Source organism: Carettochelys insculpta, chromosome 20 (assembly GCF_033958435.1).
Source record: "Carettochelys insculpta isolate YL-2023 chromosome 20, ASM3395843v1, whole genome shotgun sequence".
Classification (NCBI taxonomy): Eukaryota; Metazoa; Chordata; order Testudines; family Carettochelyidae; genus Carettochelys; species Carettochelys insculpta.
The window spans coordinates 25,156,278-25,176,231 of NC_134156.1; the positions used below are offsets into that span (position 1 = coordinate 25,156,278).

At 45.8% G+C, this 19,954-nt stretch overlaps 2 protein-coding genes across 2 annotated transcripts in view; both read right to left on the reverse strand.

Moving 5' to 3' along the window:
• GAA (alpha glucosidase) overlaps nucleotides 1-19,954 on the reverse strand; it is a 306,535-nt gene that overhangs the window by 17,841 nt on the left and 268,740 nt on the right. The gene's annotated exons all lie outside the window — the stretch shown is intronic.
• CCDC40 (coiled-coil domain 40 molecular ruler complex subunit) overlaps nucleotides 2,293-19,954 on the reverse strand; it is a 28,127-nt gene continuing 10,465 nt past the window's right edge. Inside the window, exons 9-20 of the mRNA XM_075014141.1 lie at nucleotides 18,429-18,551; nucleotides 17,258-17,379; nucleotides 14,500-14,743; nucleotides 14,181-14,363; nucleotides 12,224-12,469; nucleotides 10,593-10,806; nucleotides 8,341-8,510; nucleotides 7,907-7,998; nucleotides 5,346-5,466; nucleotides 4,479-4,667; nucleotides 3,576-3,734; nucleotides 2,293-3,055 (exon numbers count right to left, since the gene is read on the reverse strand). Coding sequence (XP_074870242.1) covers nucleotides 2,795-3,055; nucleotides 3,576-3,734; nucleotides 4,479-4,667; nucleotides 5,346-5,466; nucleotides 7,907-7,998; nucleotides 8,341-8,510; nucleotides 10,593-10,806; nucleotides 12,224-12,469; nucleotides 14,181-14,363; nucleotides 14,500-14,743; nucleotides 17,258-17,379; nucleotides 18,429-18,551 — 2,124 coding nt within the window. The 3' untranslated portion in view covers nucleotides 2,293-2,794. The remainder of the gene's footprint in view (nucleotides 3,056-3,575; nucleotides 3,735-4,478; nucleotides 4,668-5,345; nucleotides 5,467-7,906; nucleotides 7,999-8,340; nucleotides 8,511-10,592; nucleotides 10,807-12,223; nucleotides 12,470-14,180; nucleotides 14,364-14,499; nucleotides 14,744-17,257; nucleotides 17,380-18,428; nucleotides 18,552-19,954) is intronic.

A 19,954-nucleotide genomic window follows, 5' to 3' on the forward strand; every position in this document is an offset into this window, starting at 1 on the left:
GTTAGGTGGCGAGACGTCGAAGTCGCTAACCCCATGAGGGGGTGGGAATAGCGCCCTACTTCAAAGTTGAACGTCGAAGTAGGGACCGTGTAGACGATCCGCGTCCTGCAACATCGAAATAGCGGGGTTTGCCATGGCAGCCATCAGCTGAGGGGTTGAGAGACGCTCTCTCTCCAGCCCCTGCGGGGCTCTATGGTCACCGTGTGCAGCAGCCCTTAGCCCAGGGCTTCTGGCTGCTGGTGCTGCAGCTGGGGATCCATGCTGCATGCACAGGGTCTGCAACCAGTTGTCGGCTCTGTGGATCTTGTGTTGTTTAGTGCAACTGTGTCTGGGAGGGGCCCTTTAAGGGAGCGGCTTGCTGTTGAGTCCGCCCTGTGACCTTGTCTGCAGCTGTGCCTGGCACCCTTATTTCAATGTGTGCTACTTTGGCACGTAGACGTTCCCTCGCAGCGCCTATTTCGATGTGGTGCTGCGCAACGTCGATGTTGAACATTGACGTTGCCAGCCCTGGAGGACGTCTAGACGTTATTCATCGAAATAGCCTATTTCGATGTCACTACATCAAAATAAGCTACTTCGATGTAGGCTTCACGTGTAGACGTAGCTAGAGTCTGGCAAGAACAGGACTGATATTGCAGTAACACAAATTCCAAGAAGTACTGGGCACAGGACAGTCACACAAACCAACCAAAAGGGTGGTACTAAGAGCTCCAGTATGCAGATGGCAATATGGTTGTTGCTCTTTCTCCCACAGCGCTTCAGACCATCCTATTTGCCTCCACTGAAGCATATGAGAATCTCAGCCTCTCACTGAACATTAAAAAAACCAAGGTGCTCCACCAACATTCACTGACAGAACAATCTTATACACCTTCTATTGAAGTCAATGAAGAACTGCTGCAAAATGTAAAGCACTTCCCATACCTTGGAAGTCATCTTTCTGCTAAAGTCAACATTGATGTGGAAATCCAGCATCGTCTGAGCCACGCAAGCTCTGCTTTCACCCGCCTGAGACAAGGGGTCTTAGAGAATCGGAACATCTATTCCGAGACAAAGCTCTTTTTATACTGTGCAGTGGTTGTTCCAAAGCTACTGTATGTACGTGTTACTGGACAACATACAAGCGTAAGCGTCATTTGAAGGCTCTTGAACAGTATAGTTAATGCTGCCTCAGGAGAATGCTAAGTATCTCTTGGAAAGATAGGCGCATGAACGCCAGTGTCCTGGAAGAGTCGAACATGACCAGCATTGAAGCCGTTATCATTCATCAACAACTTTGTGGGACTGGTCACATGGTTCGGATGTCTGATCAGCGCCTCCCAAAACACATTGACTATGTCTACACTAGCCCCAAACTTCAAAATGGCCATTTCAAAGTTTACTAATGAAGCGTTGAAATACATATTCAGCGCCTCATTAGCATGCGGGCGGCCGCGGCACTTCGAAATTGATGCGGCTTGCCGCCGCGGGGCTTGTCCCGATGGGGCTCCTTTTCGAAAGGACCCCGCCTACTTCGAAGTCCCCTTATTCCTATGAGCAGATGGGAATAAGGGGACTGCGAACTAGCCAGGGTCCTTTCGAAAAGGAGCCCCGTTGGGCTGAGCCGCGTGGCGGCGAGCCGCGTCAATTTCGAAGTGCCGTGGCCGCCCGCATGCTAATGAGGCGCTGAATATGTATTTCAGCGCTTCATTAGTAAACTTTGAAATGACCATTTGCATGGCTATTTTGAAGTTTTGGGCTAGTGTAGACATGGCCATTCTGTTTCCTGAATTGGAGGAAGGAAGGAGGAGCATTGGGGACCAGCGGAAGCAATACAAGGACGTGCTGAAGGCACACATGAAAAAGTGCAGCATTGGTGTTGGTGCTTGGGAGAACCTTGCCCCAAACTGTCCCCAGCAGAGAACGATAATCCGTGAAGGGGTGGCACCATTTGAGAGGTCCCATGGCAGTGCCAAGCAGGAGAGGCGGAGAAAAATAAGAGAGCATCAAAAACTGCCCCGCGCCCTTCCAATAGCTACTAACATGTGCCTTTTCTGTGATAAGATCTGCGGCTCCAGAATTGGGCTGATCATCCATCAACGGACACACAGCTAGGAGGGTGACATGAAGACATCCTACTCGTTGTCGAGTGATCGCCAAGAGAAGAACATGTCAATACCAACACACTCCCCAAAAGATAAGAAGACCACACTGATCCATCCTAAAGGCAAAGTCAGGACAACAGCATGATGGACAGAGATGTTTTGATAGCACTGACAGTTACAAGCAACACGTGGCCTCTGGATATGCCAAAGGGTGGCACTTGGTACATTGGGGCAATACAAAACTTGTTGGTATTAATGTATAAAAAGATATCTCAGAGGAACTGTCTGTGGCTGGCCTAGGAGATTATGGAAAATCCCACCATTAACTGAGCTAGTCCATTGCAACAGGCACATGTGTTCGTGTACCTGTAATTATTGAGACACATTGTTAGGACTCTGCTTTACTGGCAATAAACCTGACCAAGTTCCTTCACTATGAACTGTCTGTGGATTTACTAGGCAGTTTAATCACAGTCTGCTGTCTAGCAGAAAAGTCACAGATGCAGCCAAATATCTGACAACATCTAACCACAATAGCAAGAACACATGATCTCTGACACAGAAGGTGGTAAATCTGCTTCTGTTTCCCAACACAATTCATTTTTCTGTTACTCAGCCTCCAATGCCCAGGCCAATGACCAGCAGAAGAAGCTCATACTGTATTTATTTGTGAAAGTATGTATCAAAAGATACTTTATTCAGATCTTGTTCTATGCTTCTGCCTGTTCTGCTTCCTGTGACCCAAGCCTGGAGTCGAGGGCTTGGCTGAGCCAGCACAACACCTTCTGGTACTGAGGATACTCCTGCTGAATCTGATGGATGATGACATTAATGCTGTGCAGCCGGTCCTGTTGTTTCTGCTGCTCTTTTTGCAGGGCTTGCTTGGTGCGGCATAAGGGGGTGTACTTCCCATCCTTCACTGCCTGTAAGTGCTTCTGACGAGTCTGATAGGCCACAATATCTAAAAGGTTCTTAGAAAAGGAGGAATGAAAAGGCATTAAGGGCATCTGACTCATAAAAGGGAGCTGTGAGAGTAAGGAGGACTTGATTAAATGGTGGTGGAAAAGCAACTATCCCATCTTGAAAGGAAGGATTACTAAGAGGGACAGCTCAGTGAAGTCCTGTTTTAACTACTAAAGCGGGCACCCCCCATTGAGTGTTATATAGAAATGAGCACGACAATGTGAGGTGAACCTCCAAATCAAAACACATGCATAGAAGAAAAATCTCAGAAAGACAGAACAATCCTATGAATTTCAAAAGTCAAGGGAGGTCAATTGGGTCACAGCACTCTCCGTAGAGAAAGTTCTTCCTCCTGCACAGATGAGCTTTGCTGTTATCGAGACTTCCTGGTTCTAGAAGGGAACACAGTGGTGCTAAAATAACCAGCCTGAGCTGGGTACATGTGGTTTGGGATGAGGTAGAAAAGCCATGTAGGCTGGCAGCAGAGGAAAATATACATGCAGTGCATATGTATTAAAGACAGTTTACCCAACGTTTCTTGTCCTGAAGCCGCTCTATGTCTGCATCAAGGACATCACACTCAGCCTGCAAAGTGGAGACCTGCTGCTGCTTTTCCAGAAGGCTCATGCTGAGAGATTTCTGGGTGTTCTCCAGCTCCATGATGGTTCTGTTGCAGTCTTGAGCATTCTAGGGAAAAGAAAGAAAGGAAAGATTCCGCCTCTGCAGGCCAACTGCATTGACAAATTATCTTTCACAAACTTCTTCCTTTCTAGGGCACTTGAAGACTATACTTGCTTTAGTAAGAATGCTTTGTGGCCTGAAGACGCAGGCATTCACACTGCTAGATGCCCATTAGGCATACTAGGCATTCTGTTGTGGTGCCAGGAAAGATGAGAGTCCACCAGTGTTTTGCTTCACTGCCATGCAGCGAGTGTGTCTCTGTGCATGGGGGCACATTACTGCACTTTTCTGTATACTATGATGAAGAGAGGCAGATGGCACAAAATATGCATACAACACTTCCCTTCCAGTCACTTTGTATCCCAAGCCCTAGCAACAAAAGGGAAAAAGTGCTGAGACTTGAATGAAAATCCCACCACGTTCTGGATCTGGCATGTGATCTACCTTCAGGCAATAGTGAAAAACAGCTTATCTTCAAAGCTACATGAGGGGAACCTTGGAGACTAACATGAGTTTCACTGTGGCCTGTCCCCAGTGCCCTGACATGCCCACAGCACCTTCCTTTTCATCTGCAAGAAAGCTTGGTTCAGTGAACCTTGCATGACATCCTCCTTGCATTGCCTGATAGTAAGTCACGCAGCAAAGTTGTTGTCAAGCAGTATCTGACATCCTTCTAGGTGCAAAGGAAAGTGCAAGACCTCTCTCTATCTTCTCACCTTTTGGGTTTGTGACCTCTCTCTATCTACTCACCTTTTGGGTTTCCTTGATCTTCTTCTGCAGCTCCTGTGTCTTGTGGTGGAAGTCGTTCTTGGTAAAATGTTTCTTATCCATTTTGCTCTGACCCTCCCCATGAATCGTGATGGTCTCTCTGCGGGAAACAGCTGCCTCCATATCGCGAATCATCTTCTCCTGCTGCTTTGTCAGCTGGCCGTAGCGGACCTGCCGTGTGTGAGGTGAGAGAAATTCTGGAGATACCCAGTGGTCACAAATTGCATCTGACGGAAGATTTTCAGAATGACAAATTCCAGCAATAGAGACAGGACATGTTTGGCCTTGGCAGCCCAACTCTTTTAACTAAATCATGAGTCGGGTTTGTACAGCATGGGTTTGAAGAGCATCAGAATAACAACTGACCTCCTGTCTGCTTGCCCAACACAATGGGCTAAAGATTTCAATGCAATAAATTCATGTAAATGCAGTAATAAGGAAAGGAGGATGGAAGTATGTGGGTGAGAGAGGAGGTTGCTTTGTCAGAGACAGACACTTTTCTCTGGATCAGTGCATTGGTGGATGTAGTGTTTTGTAAGTGCTGCTTTGGTTACGTCCTGGGCCACAGTGTAGTAAGATTAACACTGTCCCATAAGTAGCTTCTATCCCAGTCAGATCTAACTTTTGCTGAACTCCAGTGCAGGCTAACACAAGGAACATGTGAAGAAGCGTGAGTGCATGCTGAGCTAGTTCAGCTGCTGGGCAGGACCTAGGAAGACACCCATCACTGACACCACCAAGACTCTTGGCGACAGTGCTTTCTCAAGGCTAATGTTTGATGTGTCAGCATCTCCTGCAAGGCTGGGTGATCTCTTTGTGAACCCCTCTTCCCCTGCCAGCTTGGCTCACCTGCATCCTGTGGATCTCTGTTTTCATGGCGCGGATCTCGCCTTGCCCTGTGTCCGAGTCCACGGCAGCACGCATCTCCTTTGCCAGCTGGATTTTCTTCTCCCACAGCATGATCTGATGTCTTCAAGGACAGAATGGGAAGAGAGGTATGAAAAAAGAGGTCACCCCGCCACTTGATTCCCCTGCATGTGTGACATCACACTGTGGACCCCTATTCTAAACCCAAAACTCAACAGTCCAGGAGGAAACCTAGGCTATGTCTACATTATGAGATAAATTCAAATTCATTAATATTGATTTTGTAACACTGGATTTTATAAAGTCGAATCTGACTATCCTCACCTCCCCACGTGCTCCTCACAAAGTTGACTGATTGCTGCCACACTCAATTGGCAACCATTGACTGTTGCAGCAGTGCGTTGTGAGAACCTATCCCACAAGTCCCTCATCCCCGTAGCATTCTGGGTATGTTCGCTGGTATTTGACATCATCTTCCCACATTGCATTGCCCTCGTTCCCCTCCCGTGGTAAGCAAACTTCCATTTTTCAAGTCGGAAGGAAGGAGAAGTAGGGAATCAACAAAGATGGCAAAGATAACAGAACTCTCTTTCTTTTGTAACTGAATTATCAAGGATTTTAGAAAAATGTGCAGGTGTGTGTCTTCTCAACTGGCCTCCCACTGCCTGTCCCCTCTCCCTTGATTGCCTCTGATCCCTGAAAATAACACAGGGACAATGAAAAGCATGACAAAAGAGTTGATAGTAAAGATTTGGAAAAAAGAGAGTTGCTGAGGGGAGGGATTTTGGGTTCCCAGTTATTATACAGCCTCTGTGCACAGTCTGCATTCTCACCTGGCCCTTCACTCACTCTTCCCTGTGTGAAGGGGTACAAAGTTAGAAGAAAGAGGATCGAAAAGGTGAGGAAAAAAAATTTTGTCTTCCTCTTCACTACACACAAACTGCCAACACACAGGATGGCAGCAAGCCCTGAAAATCTTAGCTGCCAAGGGAGACTTCCCCCTGCCAACAGCTAGCCCCCTGGGTCCTTGTTGGGGCAGGAGGCATGGGGGAGACCAACTGAAGTAGTCCTCCCCAGCAGCAGCAAGCCCATGAAAATCTTAGCTGCTGCGGGAGACTTCCCCCACTGCAGCAGCTAGCCTCCTGGGTCCCTGTTGGGGTGCAGCACGTGGAGTGGGAGGGTTCATTGAGGGCCAGTTGAAATAGTCCCCCATGTGGCAGAAAGGTCCAGAAAATCTTAGCCACCCAGGGAGACTTCCCCACCAGTGGCAGCAAGCCCCCCAAAATTCTTTCCTACCCCTGGGGCCCTAATTGTGCTCAAGCCAGGACATGGTGCTGCCTAGCAGCATGGTCAGCACCGAGTGGCAGACATGTCCTTTTATTGGGTCGGCAGGTAGCCACGTGATGTGGTTGAGTGTGGGAAAGACCCCGACTGTGTGGTGCCTGTGAGTGGGGTGGACGCACACAAATATAAACCACTGAGAAGTTTCTCAGCCTCTTATACAAACATGACCCACCACAACAGCCTTGCTGCCATATGGTGTGATGGGGCAGCAGCGGGTGCCAGGCAGCGCAGAAAAAATACTGAGTGTACAGGGAGAACCATGAACTCCGTGCTGGGGCTATCTGTAATGGGTAGATGCGCTCACAGTGCTAAGAGCAAAGAAAGAAAGATGTTTCTCGGGCTCTTACACAAACATGACCCCACAGCCACAGGTTTCCTGGACCCAATTTGAAATTCCCGGTCTTCCTGTTACCTAATTCCTGCGCACCGGGAGAGCAGTGGCCAGAGCAGAGCACTGTGGGGTATTGTGGGTTACATACAGGACACCTCTGGAGGTTAATTCAATTTTAAGACGTGGCGCTTCCACACTGGGCTTTATTTGAACTTCTAAATTTGAACTTGATGCTACACCCAGCAGGTACTGACGATATGATATCTGTATTAGTGCTCCCTAAATTGAGCCAATGGTATTTACAGGGAAGAGAGTCACGTGGTACTATCAAGCTAATTGCCTTAAATTTGAATTTATCTCGTAGTGTAGACGTAGCCTAAGAGTTCCCTGTGCAGCTCTGAAAAAATCAGGTCCTTTATTTAGGGGCCTACCAAAACTTGGAGAATTTTGGATTATATAGCTACATTTCTTTAGACAGCCATTGGGCTTACATCCCACAATACTGAATTTCTCTCTCTCCTGCATACACTCCATGCGTGCAGCCTTCAGCTGACTAGAAGCCTAGCACTGAGCGAGACTGGGTATTGCAATATTTCTCACGTACCTAAGGAAGCAGGCTGCTGGTGCAGCAGTATCGGGAATACTGAGCTGCAGTTACCAGGGCTGTGCCTGGCCTGCAGAAGCTTCTGGCTTCAAAATGTTATAAAACTTGTCTCACCCTCTCATGAAAGGTGAAGAGGAACCAGCCAGATGTAAACCTGACAGGCTGTGATAAAATGCATTTTCCCTGCAGCAACAGGGCAGGAAGAATAATGCAGCTGCATGACAAGAAGGTGCAAAGAGTCTGGTATAAAACAAGTGGTCTCACTCTGCTTCCACCAGGCTGTTTAGTAGTCTCTCTTTCTCCTCATGCAATCGGTCCAGCTTCTCCTGCATCTCAATGGACTCCCTCTCAGCTGACTGGAAGTAGGAGGCAGAAATCAGTATCACTGCGTCCAGCTGAAAGGCACTGGCAAGCTCAGATCTTCCTGCCTTTTTTGCCCGACAATTTACCCCACAAAACAGGTAGAATTTCCACCTCTCCTAGGCTAGGTAAAAAGAGTCCTTGTCTCTGTACAGGAACCAAACTGGGACAGCCTTTCTGGATATAGCTGTACATTCCAGTCTGGCTACACTGTTAGGTGCCATAGGGGCAAGAGTTAGCAATGTCTGACTGTCTACTGCAACACAGTGCCAGTGAGAGCTCAGCAAGATAGCTGGACATCAGGCTGTCTTAGAGACGAGGCACTAAGCCTTCCCTACCTTAAGCGAGCGTACAAACTCATTCTCCATTATGGTGTTGCCATGCTGCAGCTCCTCCCAGTTGTGGCTGTTCTTGTTGATTAACATGTTGAGTTTCGTCAAGTCATTGGCCATGTTCCTCATGTGGCGTTCAATATCTTTCTGCTCATTCTTCTCTTGCTGGATTTCATCTACAGGAGAATAAGAAAGATACAGAAAAGATTTTATAAAGTGAAAGCAGAGAGTATCCACCAGAGCACCAGGAGGCGGGAAAGTCCTGAGACTGTCAGACTTGAGCAGACAGAGCTGCTCTTGCTGCTACCCTCTCTAAAAGTTTCCATAGACATTGCCAAAGCCACAGGTCTTTTCATTAACCCAAAACAAATCCATGTTTTGAAAACGGTTATCGTGAACGGAGGACTCTGATGCTAGAAATGCTTTAAGCTCAAGGTTGAGCACATACCAGCAGCCATAGATTAGACAAAATGTAGCAAACATGCTGAAGCTCATCCATATATAGTGAAAAAAAGGTAACTTGTGGTGCCCTGCAGGGATCTGTTCTGGGACCAGTACTTTTCAACATATTCATAAAAGAGCTGGACAAGGAGGTAAACAGTGAAGTGGAATAATTTGCAGATGATACAAAAGTACTCAAGATAGTTAAGTCCCAGGCAGACTGCAAACAGGTACAAAAAGACCTCTCGGAACTGGGTGATTGGGCAATAACCTGGTAGATGAAATTTAATGTTGATAAATGCAAGGTAATCCACATTGGATAATGTAATCCCAACTATACATACAAAATGATGAGATCTAAATTAGGTGTTACCACTCAAGAGACAGCTCTTGGTTTTATTGTGGATAATTCTCTGAAAATATCCACTCAATGTGCAGTGGCAGTCAGAAAAAGCAAACAAACTTTTGGGAATCATGAAGAAAGGGACAGATAAGAAGACAGAAAATATTGTATTTCCTCTATATAAATCTGGGTGTGCCAGCATCTTGAATACTGTGTGCAGATACGATCACCCCATTTCAAAAAACATTGGAATTGGAAAAGGTTCAGAAAACAGGTTCCAGTTGCAGAGAGGTTACTGAGACTAGAACATTTCAGCTTGGGAAAGAGACAACTTGGAGGGATGAGAGAGAGGTCTATAAAATCATGACTGATGTGGACAAAGTAAATAAGGAAGTGTTATTTACTCCTTCACATAACACAAGAAGTAGGGGTTACCAAATGAAATTAATAGGCAGCAGATTTAAAACAAACAAAGGGAAATACTTCTTTACATAACACACTGTTCCTGTAGAACTCTTTGCCAGGGGATATTGTGAAGACGAAGACAATAAAGGATTCAGAAAATAACTAGGTCAGTTCATGGAGAATAGGCCCATCAAGTTATTACCTAGGATGGGCAGGGATGGTGTCCCTAGCCTCTGACAAAAGCTGGGAATGGACACTTCATGATTACCTGTTCTGTTCATTCCCTCTGGAGCACCTGGCACTGGCCACTGTTGGAAAACAGGACCGGGACCGTAAGGGACAGAATATGGGGCTCTGGTTTGACCCATTGTGGCTGTTCTTATGTGTGAAGTCAGGAAGGAATTTTTCCCCAAGTGAGACTGAAAGTGACCTTGCAGGTTTATCCCCTTCCTCTGCAGTATTTGGATGTGAGCTACTTGCTGGGATTATCCAGGTATATTCCACTTCCTTGACATCTTGGATCCTAGGACACCTCAGTTCCTTCTCTTTGCTGCCTGTGGCACGTGTCTAGTCTCCTGTAAGCCATGATATTTTGGTCTAATTTGGTTTCTGGGTCTAGTGTGCAAGTGCTGGGCGGCATTAGTGGCCCATGATACACAAGAAGTCAGACTAGATGGTCTGGTTGTCCCTTCTGCCTTAACCTCTATGATTCTATTTCCTAAGAATAGTAGTGTACCTAGATGATCACCAGGGTGCGATCCTGCAACCTTTCCTCTTACGTAACTAAAGCCTGCATGGTTTGGCCCTTTGAGGGGATACCAGACTACTCAAATAGCAAAAGGTGCCTGGCTTGCAGCCCCCAAGTACACCCATGGATGCAGTAGAACCATGTGATACACGGCATTGCTCATTTATCTAGACAGGCACTGTTTGCAGATAGATACTGAAAATGTTCTCTGTTGAGGGGTTCTAATATTATAAGTTATTGAACGTTCTCCCCCTTTGTTCTGTGGCAGCACATACCCACTTGTTGATTAACACCACCAGAAGGACTGAAGGAAGCACTTACTCTCCGTGTGCACTTTCTTTTGTTGCATGATGGTGATCTGTTTCTTCAACATGTCCAGAGAGGCCAGCTGCTTCTCCCGCTCCTGGGTCAGCTTGACCAGCTCCTTCTGCAGCTTGAGCCAGTACTTCTGCAGCTTCATCACCTCAGAGTTGTATTCATCTGTTTGCTTAGTCAGCCTGTTGATCTCGACTTCCAAGGGTCCCAGTTCTTGGCCCTATAAAGGGAAGAAGTTTAGTATTAGACTGAGCAGCTAATTAATGTGGATTCCCCGGACCTTCTGAAGTACAGTAACACCTGAAATACTCATTTTGCATGTTGGTACCCATAATGCTTTGCCCGCTCATGACTGCATCAGCAGTGCTGCTATCTGAGCTCTGGGAACATGCAAACAGGACTGGGTGTGGCTTCTAGCTGTACAGAATTTGTTTCTGTGGTGCATAACCATAAAGAACTGAAAGCATCTGAAGAAGTGAGTTAACTCACGAAAGCTCATGCTCTAAACTTTTCTGTTAGTCTATAAGGTGCCACAGGACCCTTCGTTGCTCTACAGATCCAGACTAACACGGCTACCCCTCTGATACATAAAGAACTGTGTGGCTGTGTCTACGCTAGCCACCTCCTTTCGGAAGGGGCATGGTAATGAGGGATTTTGGCAGATGCTAATGAGGTGCCATCATGAATATACAGTGCCTCATTAGCATAATGGCAGTTGTGCATGATTCTAAAGTGCTGCTTTTGAAATGCATACTGCCCATGTAGACGGGACCCTTTCAAAAGGACCCCTGGATTTTGAAAGCCCCTTCTCATTTGGTTTTGGGAAGAAGGGTCTTTTGAAGTCTGGGGGGTCCTTTCAAAAGGCCCCCGTCTACATGGGCAGCATACGTTTCTAAAGCACCACTTTCGAATCGCACGCAACTGCCATTATGCTAATGAGGTGCAGCATTTTCATGATGGCACTTCATTAGCATCTGCCGAAATCCCTCATCACCATGCCCCTTCTGAAAGGAGAGGGCTAGTGTAGACACGGCCTGTACAGCTTTGTTCATCTTTTCCCTTTGCCTCCCCACTTTCTTGCGTTTAGATTGTAAGTGCACACCTAAACAAAAATCCTTAAATACTCCAAGAAAAGTCTTCCTCCCACAGGTTTGCTTTTAATCAGTTCTTGGATTATTTCTAACAAAGTCACATTGTGAAGCTGGGATTTAATTTTTTGCGTGAAAACTAATCATGAATCTGAGCTAGGGATCTGGTCATATCAGCAGCAGACTTCAGCAGCCAGAATTGGACTTGTCCCCACTTACATTTAATCTTCCTCCAAGCAGAGATATTAGCCAGGGCTGCTGCTCTGATAATTTTTTATGGATACAGAGAGGAACACAGATCCAGAATGCAGGGCCCTGAAGGTGCAGGGACCAAGGCAACTGACTTGCTTGCCTTGCCTTAAGTCTGGGCCTGTTAACACAAAACTCAGCATGACAGGGATTCTGAGTGCACCATACAGGATAAACACACCCTTTCATTATCTCAGCCATGTCAATTACCTCTGTGCAGTTATCTTTATTAGCCCAACTTGTAGTCTCATCAATTAATTGATCCCCCAAGGTTGGGGGGATTAAGCATAAGGGACATACCCCCAACTGGGAAATCATCATCTCCATTTTCTTGTTGAACATGTCGATGACCCCCTGCTTGCGCTCGATCAGTAGGTTGCGCTTGACAATCTCATTCTCACTGTGGTTGATCAGCTCATTGATGTTTTTCATTTCCTTATCCAGCTCAGAGAGTGTCTTTTGGAGCATAGAGAGCCTGCAGTTGGTGTGAGTTGTGTCCAGAATGACCTGTGCTGTTTCATTCTCAACTTTGGAAAAATGCAGCTCCTAAGAACATCAACAACAAAAGCATTGTCATTCAATAGTTAGCCACTTCTCTGTAGGGCAAACAGGTCTGCAACCCTGGCACTGCAATACAGCTAAGAGCACAGCTCATCTAGCTTGGAAAGAATGGGACAGGGAATCAGGAGACGTGGGATCTATTTACAGCTCTGTCAGTGTGACATGGGGCTTTGCACTGGGAAGCTTAACTTCTCTGTACCTCTCTTCAGTACAGTGGGAATAAGGATATTGACCTATTCACTAAGGATGCTGTGAGGCAGTAATGAGTTTAAAGCATCCTGAGGTCCTTTGAGGGAAGGTGCATCATCATCATCACCATCATGATCCTTGAATTTATTTTCTCAACCTATGTGCCTCAGTTACCACTGGCCAGACAGACACAGAGATGCAAATAACTAAAACTACAGATGCTCCACTTCCCCTGCATCTACTTGGCATTGCATTCATGTTTCACAATCCAAGGCAGCATTAACAGCGTGCCAGGAGCCTAAGGACTGCACCTGATTTGTAGAAAATGGAGTCGAGTGAAGTGAGCACTACGTCACTCATCTCAGCATGGCACGACTTCTTCCTGGAAGTTGTACTCTTTGTGAGCTGCACCTCTCTATGCTGACGAGGGCAGCCGCACTGTAAAACTTCATGGCCACTTCCGATTCACCTCATTTAGACAGCAGGTCAGCTGTATTCCATTCCACATGGAAGAGCCTGCAGCACTGAGTCTAAACACACCCAGGATGTATTGCTCTATGACATGTTAGTGGTTTGAGCATTAGCCTGCTAAATCCAGGGTTGTAAATTCAATCCTTGAGGAGGCCATTTAAGGGTCTGGGGCAAATAGTTTAGAAAAAAAAAATCTGTCAGGGATGGTGCTTGGCCCTGCCAAGAGGGAAGGGGGCTGGATTCAATGACCTCTAAAGGTCTCTTCCAGCTCTATGAGACGTGTGTCACCTTATTCACTATGCAAAACATTAAGCCAATACCTGCTGTATGACATGACAGTGATATTTCTGTCATATTTTCTTTGACTAAATTATATTCTGGAACCCTTCAATGTGACCATCAAAAAGCATCTGGGGAGAGAAGACCTCTTAGGCACATCTGCACCTGGAGGACAGTTCAGAGAAGCTGCATTTTGCTTTGAAGGCCCTTCTGCTTTTAAGTTGAATAGGAAAGTCCCCTGCCCTTTTCATAAGACCTGAAAACTTAACTAACAGGAATAGCAAGATCTCTTATTTCCATAGTACCTCTCATCCTGAAGGGCCCTGAAGTACTTTGCAATAGTTCACAAGGGGGTCACTTCACGCACCACTAAAATGCCATCACTTATAAGGTGAAATGTGGCGATACAACAGCTCTTGGCAAGTGGGACTGTTAGTGAAGAAGGAGCCCAGCCACTTGAACCTGTGCAGGGAATGTGATAGGGCAAAGGGAGTGACCGAAGAAGGAATTTGTCCAGGCTGCTAGATAATCAAGGACAAAAGCCTGTCCTCCTGGCAGTAGCTGGAGCAGAAGGAACACAAGGAATATGATGGAGCGTGCTTTCGGTGAGGTCCTTTGGGGAGAGGGGGCAGGGGAAGCTGTATACTGGGCAGCAGTGGCTTTGGGCCACGCTTGCCCTATCTTGGAGGGAATAGACAGACTCTCTCTCTGTCCTGGAGGTCAGCTACCATTAGTCACACAGAAGCAGATGCCATACCAGATCCAGCTTTCTCTTATGGAGCTTTGCAGCCAGTTGTGAAAAATATTTTGCAGCTTTGCTGGACATCAGCTGATCCTGCAGCTTTGCCATGATCTGATTTTCCAGCTCCTGTCTGTTTTCAGTCTCTTTCTCCATTTCCTTACTGATGGCCTGCAGCTCATTCATATGAGCAGCTCGGTCCTGAGAGGAAAGACAGGGAAACAGGGCTGTTAAAAAAAAGCAGGGTCCTGGGATTTGGGGAAAGTGGATGGGAATGAACAGGTGACAAAATAGCAACATTTGATTAAAAAGCCTCTTCCCTGGTATCTGGTCTCACCGAGTTGGCCCTGCTGAGGGCTTGGTCTGTCTCATGTAGTGTGCGGGTGTAGGTGCTGAGTTCAACTTTTAGGGCATCCTGTTTGGCCAAGCACTGGGCAATCAGTTTCTTGCTCATGTTGGCATCATTCTCAGAGCGGTTCAAGATTCCGGCAAGCAGCTCATTCCTCTCTTCCTCCTTTGTGACTGACTTCTTGTAGACTTGGATCTCTGTCTCTAAGGACTTGAGCTGGTGCTTGGACTGCCTGCAAGGCAAGGAGAAGACAAGGGAGTGTCATGGGGATTGGTTTATGCACTGGATGATCACCTCCAAACTGCTTTCAAACAGGCTGCAGTGGAAACGAATGAAGAGCAAGAAAATCAGACATGGTTATTCAATGCTGGGGCAGTCTGTGTTCATTAAAATCACCCTACTGGCAATCAAACTTTCACCTAATATTTTGCATAATTTTGAATAGCTCCCTGTGCTCCAGCTCTCCCAGTCCTGATGCACTGCAGCTTAGCAGATGAAACCTCAGGCTTTGATCTCAGCCCAAAGCTCCCAGGGCAGCCCAGATGGGAACAAAGAACTACCTGGGCACCAGGTTCCAGGGATGAGAGGATGGAAGCTCCCTTCATGGCACTCTAACACCATCCTCCACTTGGCCCAGAAGGGACACTGGCATGAAAAACTGCTTTCAGTCCTGCCTGACCAAAAGGGAGGGTCAGCACAGAGTAGGCTCTGTTGGGGAAGGGGCCCTCTCAGGTCCTGTGGTACCCATTTGTACTAGTACATGTATGTTCTTGTTCATATTTTTCCCCTCTTCCTCCTGCCAAACTCAAGCTTTGATGACACAATGTTATCAGTGGCATCGTGTCGTTTCCCTGCCAATAGGCTACATCCCAGAGGCTGTCCTTATCGGAAGGGTGAAGGAGACCACTGGATACACTAGGAGTGGATGGGTCACCATGCTGGGAAGTTACACTAAGGAGAGACAAAATAAAGAAGATGCCAGTGTATGCAGAGAAGTGGGAAGCTCTCTCAATTCTGGGGAGTTGGAGGAGATGGCTAATCATAGATTTCAGTGTCTGGGAAGTGATTGTTTTTCTTCTGTGCTCAGTGTGCAGTAAACTGCTTCAGCAAGGCCATATTCTGATAGGAAACAGTGTGTGTGTGAGAGAGAAACGCTGTACAAATTTACTACAGTCTGCATCTATTTAACTGCAAGAAAATGAACCCATTTTGTCACCATTTAAATATATTTTGTATATCATCAGGAGTACTTTAATACACATTTAGCACATTTTAGCAAATGCAGGTTGAACCTGTCTAGTCCATCACACTCTTGTCCAGCAACATCAGTAATCTGGCATGATTTTAGTTACCCAAACGACCACTTATCTTGGGTTTGGCCAAATTTCCCATGGTCCTATAAAGTTAGTTTCCAACCACCAGTCCTGTCTCTCAGTGTTTTGTGCTGTTATTTAGCTGTAATTTACCCCTAAATGTCTTCTAAGAGCCCAATAAGCAGTGGAAGTTTTGGTAATGCTGCTAGCCAATATTAACCTCCCATGGTCCAGCAAATTCTCTTGTTCTGCACAAGTCAGGTCCCAAGGGTGCTGGATTAGAGAGGTTCAACCTGTATCTAACTTTGCCATGTACTGTGTATGGAAAAATATATTCTGTGTCTGTGTGAGTTCTGGTCCAGCTGATGAGTGCTTGCAAGTAATTGGTGACAAAATTTCTCTCCTGTCTGCCCCGACCTTCTTTTGAATTCCATACTGATTTTCCCCTACATAGTCTTATGGATGCAAGTCATGCATTTCCCACATTAAAGCAAACTGCTTGAAATCCCAAGGTAACCCATGAAATAATATTTCACAGAGTTCCTCCCCACTGTCACATGCCTGCTGGGGATACATCTGGCTAACCTTTCAATTTGAATGGGATCCAGAGACAAATTCCCTTTTATTTTCACTTCCATTTCATATTTTAAAACCACACCCATTGCCATGGTATCTGAGCACCCTGAGTTTGGAAGATAATGTATTCCATTTAAGAAAACCTCTCAGTTTCCCAAATTCAGCCATGATTTCCCTGCCATCACCTTTCCACCATCCCACAATGGCTTCCCACAGGCACATTCCATCACATGGGTACCAAGCTAGTGAACCTAGCAGAAGAATCAATGTCATAGTCAAAATGGAACTATATAAGCAGGTGGCAAAGATGGGTGTTTGACTAACACTAACAAAAAATGATGCTCCTTGCCATAATGACCCTTTGATATTCGGAGCTCTTGAGAGCAGCTGATTTATTCTTCGGGTAGAACACTGTACATATTACACTATATCAGCAATAACCTAGACAGCACTCCTTTCTCCCTCTCCCATCCAAAGTGTAGCTGTTCTTTTCATTGGCCCACTTTCAGAGGCAATACCAGGGGTCAATAGCCCCTGGCACGGGTGCCAAGAGTGGCGTGTGAGCTGATTTTCATTGACATGTGAGGTGTGAGCTCAGCCCCGCCCCTCCTCCCCCAGGCATCTGGGAGCTTGCTCAAAGCCATGCTGCCTGTGGATTAACAAAAGACCATCTGATGCTTCCCGCCACCACCTAAACAGTAAAGCTCTGCATCTTAATGTATTTATTAATGAAGTCGCTGTAAGTAGGACTACTAGTGACTTTAAAAAGTATCACCAGCTCTTGGACCGTCCATAGAGGTCAAATGGTCAAATTTCAGCACTCTGCCTCAGAAAGGTTACTGACCCCTGGGCTATACCTTAGTGCCTCCTGCATGGCAGAATAAGCTTCATCTCGTCGCTTCATCCCAGTCAAGCAGCTCTCCCACTGATTCATCAGTTGCTTCTTCTCCACGTTAATTGTTTGTATCTCCATACACGCCTGCAAAGAGAGACCACTCTGAGATCACTCACATATAGGATCAGCAATGGGTGGGGGTGTCAGACCTGCATTCCAGCCTCATTGCCTACTTTATTTCACAATTCAGCTGGGAAGAAATAGCTTCAAATCTTCATGCTTTGTTTTCTATTGCTTTCTTATGTCCCTCGCTTTCTCTTTGGCTCTTTTTACCTTTTCACTTGTAGAATGAGTGAATTAAAAGCATCAGGTTACACCTTGGTTTCAGTTACTCTCATAGTATCACTATAACTAAAAGTGCCATTTACGCCATAACGTACATTAACTTTTTTTGCAACATGAAGGTCACAGACCAAAATTGCACAAAGGAGAAGAAATTAAAAAGCCAAGGACTCAACAGCAACACTACCGCAGCCCTACCTCACATCCTGTGTGGTTTATGGGATACTATTTACAAGGTCCTCTAAATGGTAACATATTAATCTACAGATTTAACATGAACATCCAGAATAGAAAAGGGGTATTGTGCTGGCACAGCTGGGTCAGTGCATCTGTGCAGTGGATTGTGATGGTAGTACTATAACATGATTATTTACTTTGTGGTAGCACGTAGGTGTAAAGCAAAATAACATCACTATGGAATACTTGGGTATCATGCTCCAATGGTGTGACGTACAGGGGAAAGATACATAATTCATACGGCTGTCAGGGATTGGACCTGGCATGGAGTTGCTGTGTTGTGCTGCAAACTCATTCCATCAGTCACACCAAATAGATCTGGTTATGTACAGTCCAGGAGCACAGAAGGGTGTATGTCTCCCTCCAAAATAAAATAGCGAGGTAAGTGAAACAGGAGGTCTTACAGGGAAAAACCATGAAAGCAGCCAGCTCAGGATAAGTTTTATTTTTGTTGTTCTTACTAATAAAGGAAACCTTTATTTGCATAAAGGGAAGGGGTGAAAGATTCTGGACTCAAATCTAGGGTTTGTGTTCTGCATTTAGGAAGGGTGGAGGACACTGGCCCATTACAAAAGTAATATTAACCACACGTGAAAAATACTGTCATCTCGTACCTCACTCACTGCTTGTCGTGTTATTTTTGTGTCTTCAGCCTGGGCAATAAATTGAGCTTCATACAGATCAATGTGCTCCTGCAGTTCATAGACCTTCCTTGTTAAGCGGTCTACAAGCATGTCCTACAAAAAACAGACCACAACAGATCAGCACAAATACTGCAAACACTCTCTGTATTCAGTGAGAGTCACATACAAGAAGCAGGGTCAAGTGAGGGACTTGCATTAGATTTGTTTGTTAACCATCAGATCTTCATCATCCTCACTGGTGAGTGCAGTGCCCTGTGATGACAGTCATCTTCACCTCTACTGAGTGGTCACAACTGCTCAGTCCATTGGACCACTCAGGAGATGATCCATTTTCATTTAGACAATTTGTATTAATCAGTCCCTTATTATGGAAGTGTGTTGGGTCCAAACTGTCACCTAACGTTTGTCTGTCTGAGTTATTATATTGGGCCCAACACCAGGGCCTCTGACTACCTTAAAAGAAGTAATTTAGAAGAAAATGGCCTCTAAATAGCTATAAAAATCCATAATCCATTGCCATTGTACACATATAATTAGGGCCTTACCAAGTCCACAGTTCATTTTGATCAGTTTCACAGTCATAGGATTTTAAAATGGTAAATTTTATGATTTCAGCTATTTAAATCTGAACTTTCAGGATGTTGTAATTATAGCATTTTGGACCCAAAAAGGAATCGGGGGGGTCTCAAGAGGTAAGCATGGGAGGATGGAGAGTTTGCAGCTGAACAGTGGCAGCTGCTGGCCAGGGGCCCAGCTCTGAAGTCAGAGTCACTGTCAGGAGCAGAGCAGAAGTAACGATGGCATGGTAGGATACTGCCACCTTCACTTCTGCCCTGCTGCGCACAGAGCTGGGACTTCAACAATTACTGTCTGGCTGCCCAACCCTGAAGGCAGCACCACAGAAGTAATGGTGGCATGGTACAGTATTGCAATCCTTAATATTGTTCTGCTGCTGACGGGATGGTGCCTTCAGAGCTGGGCACCTGTCTAACAGATGCTACTGTCTGGCTGCCCAGCTCTGAGGGCAGTACAGACGTAAGGGTGGCAATACTATGACCCTCCCTAAAATAATGCTGTGATCCCCCACTGCAACTCCCTTTTGGGTCAGGACCCCCAATATGAGAAACATCCCTAATTAAATCTGTATATTATAGGGGACAAGCAAACAAAAGACCAGGTTTCATGGTGGGAGACCAGATTTCATGGTCCATCACATATTTTTCATGCCCATGAATTTGGAAGGGCCCTAATGTAAGCCTACAATATTTATTCTGCTGCAAGAGGCAGCCATCTAACCAGCAGAGGGAGCATGAGTTAAAATGTACTGGCCAGCTATATTTTGTGTTGTAAAACCACTTTTCTAAACTTCATCATTGTTCAGAAAAATCCCTTTGGGGCTTGAAAATAAGATATCTCCCCACTAGCCCTTCCTCCTTTATAAGTATGGATCCTGAGCTCTTACTATAGAGTTGCTCAAAGAAGCTGTTCTGCATTTT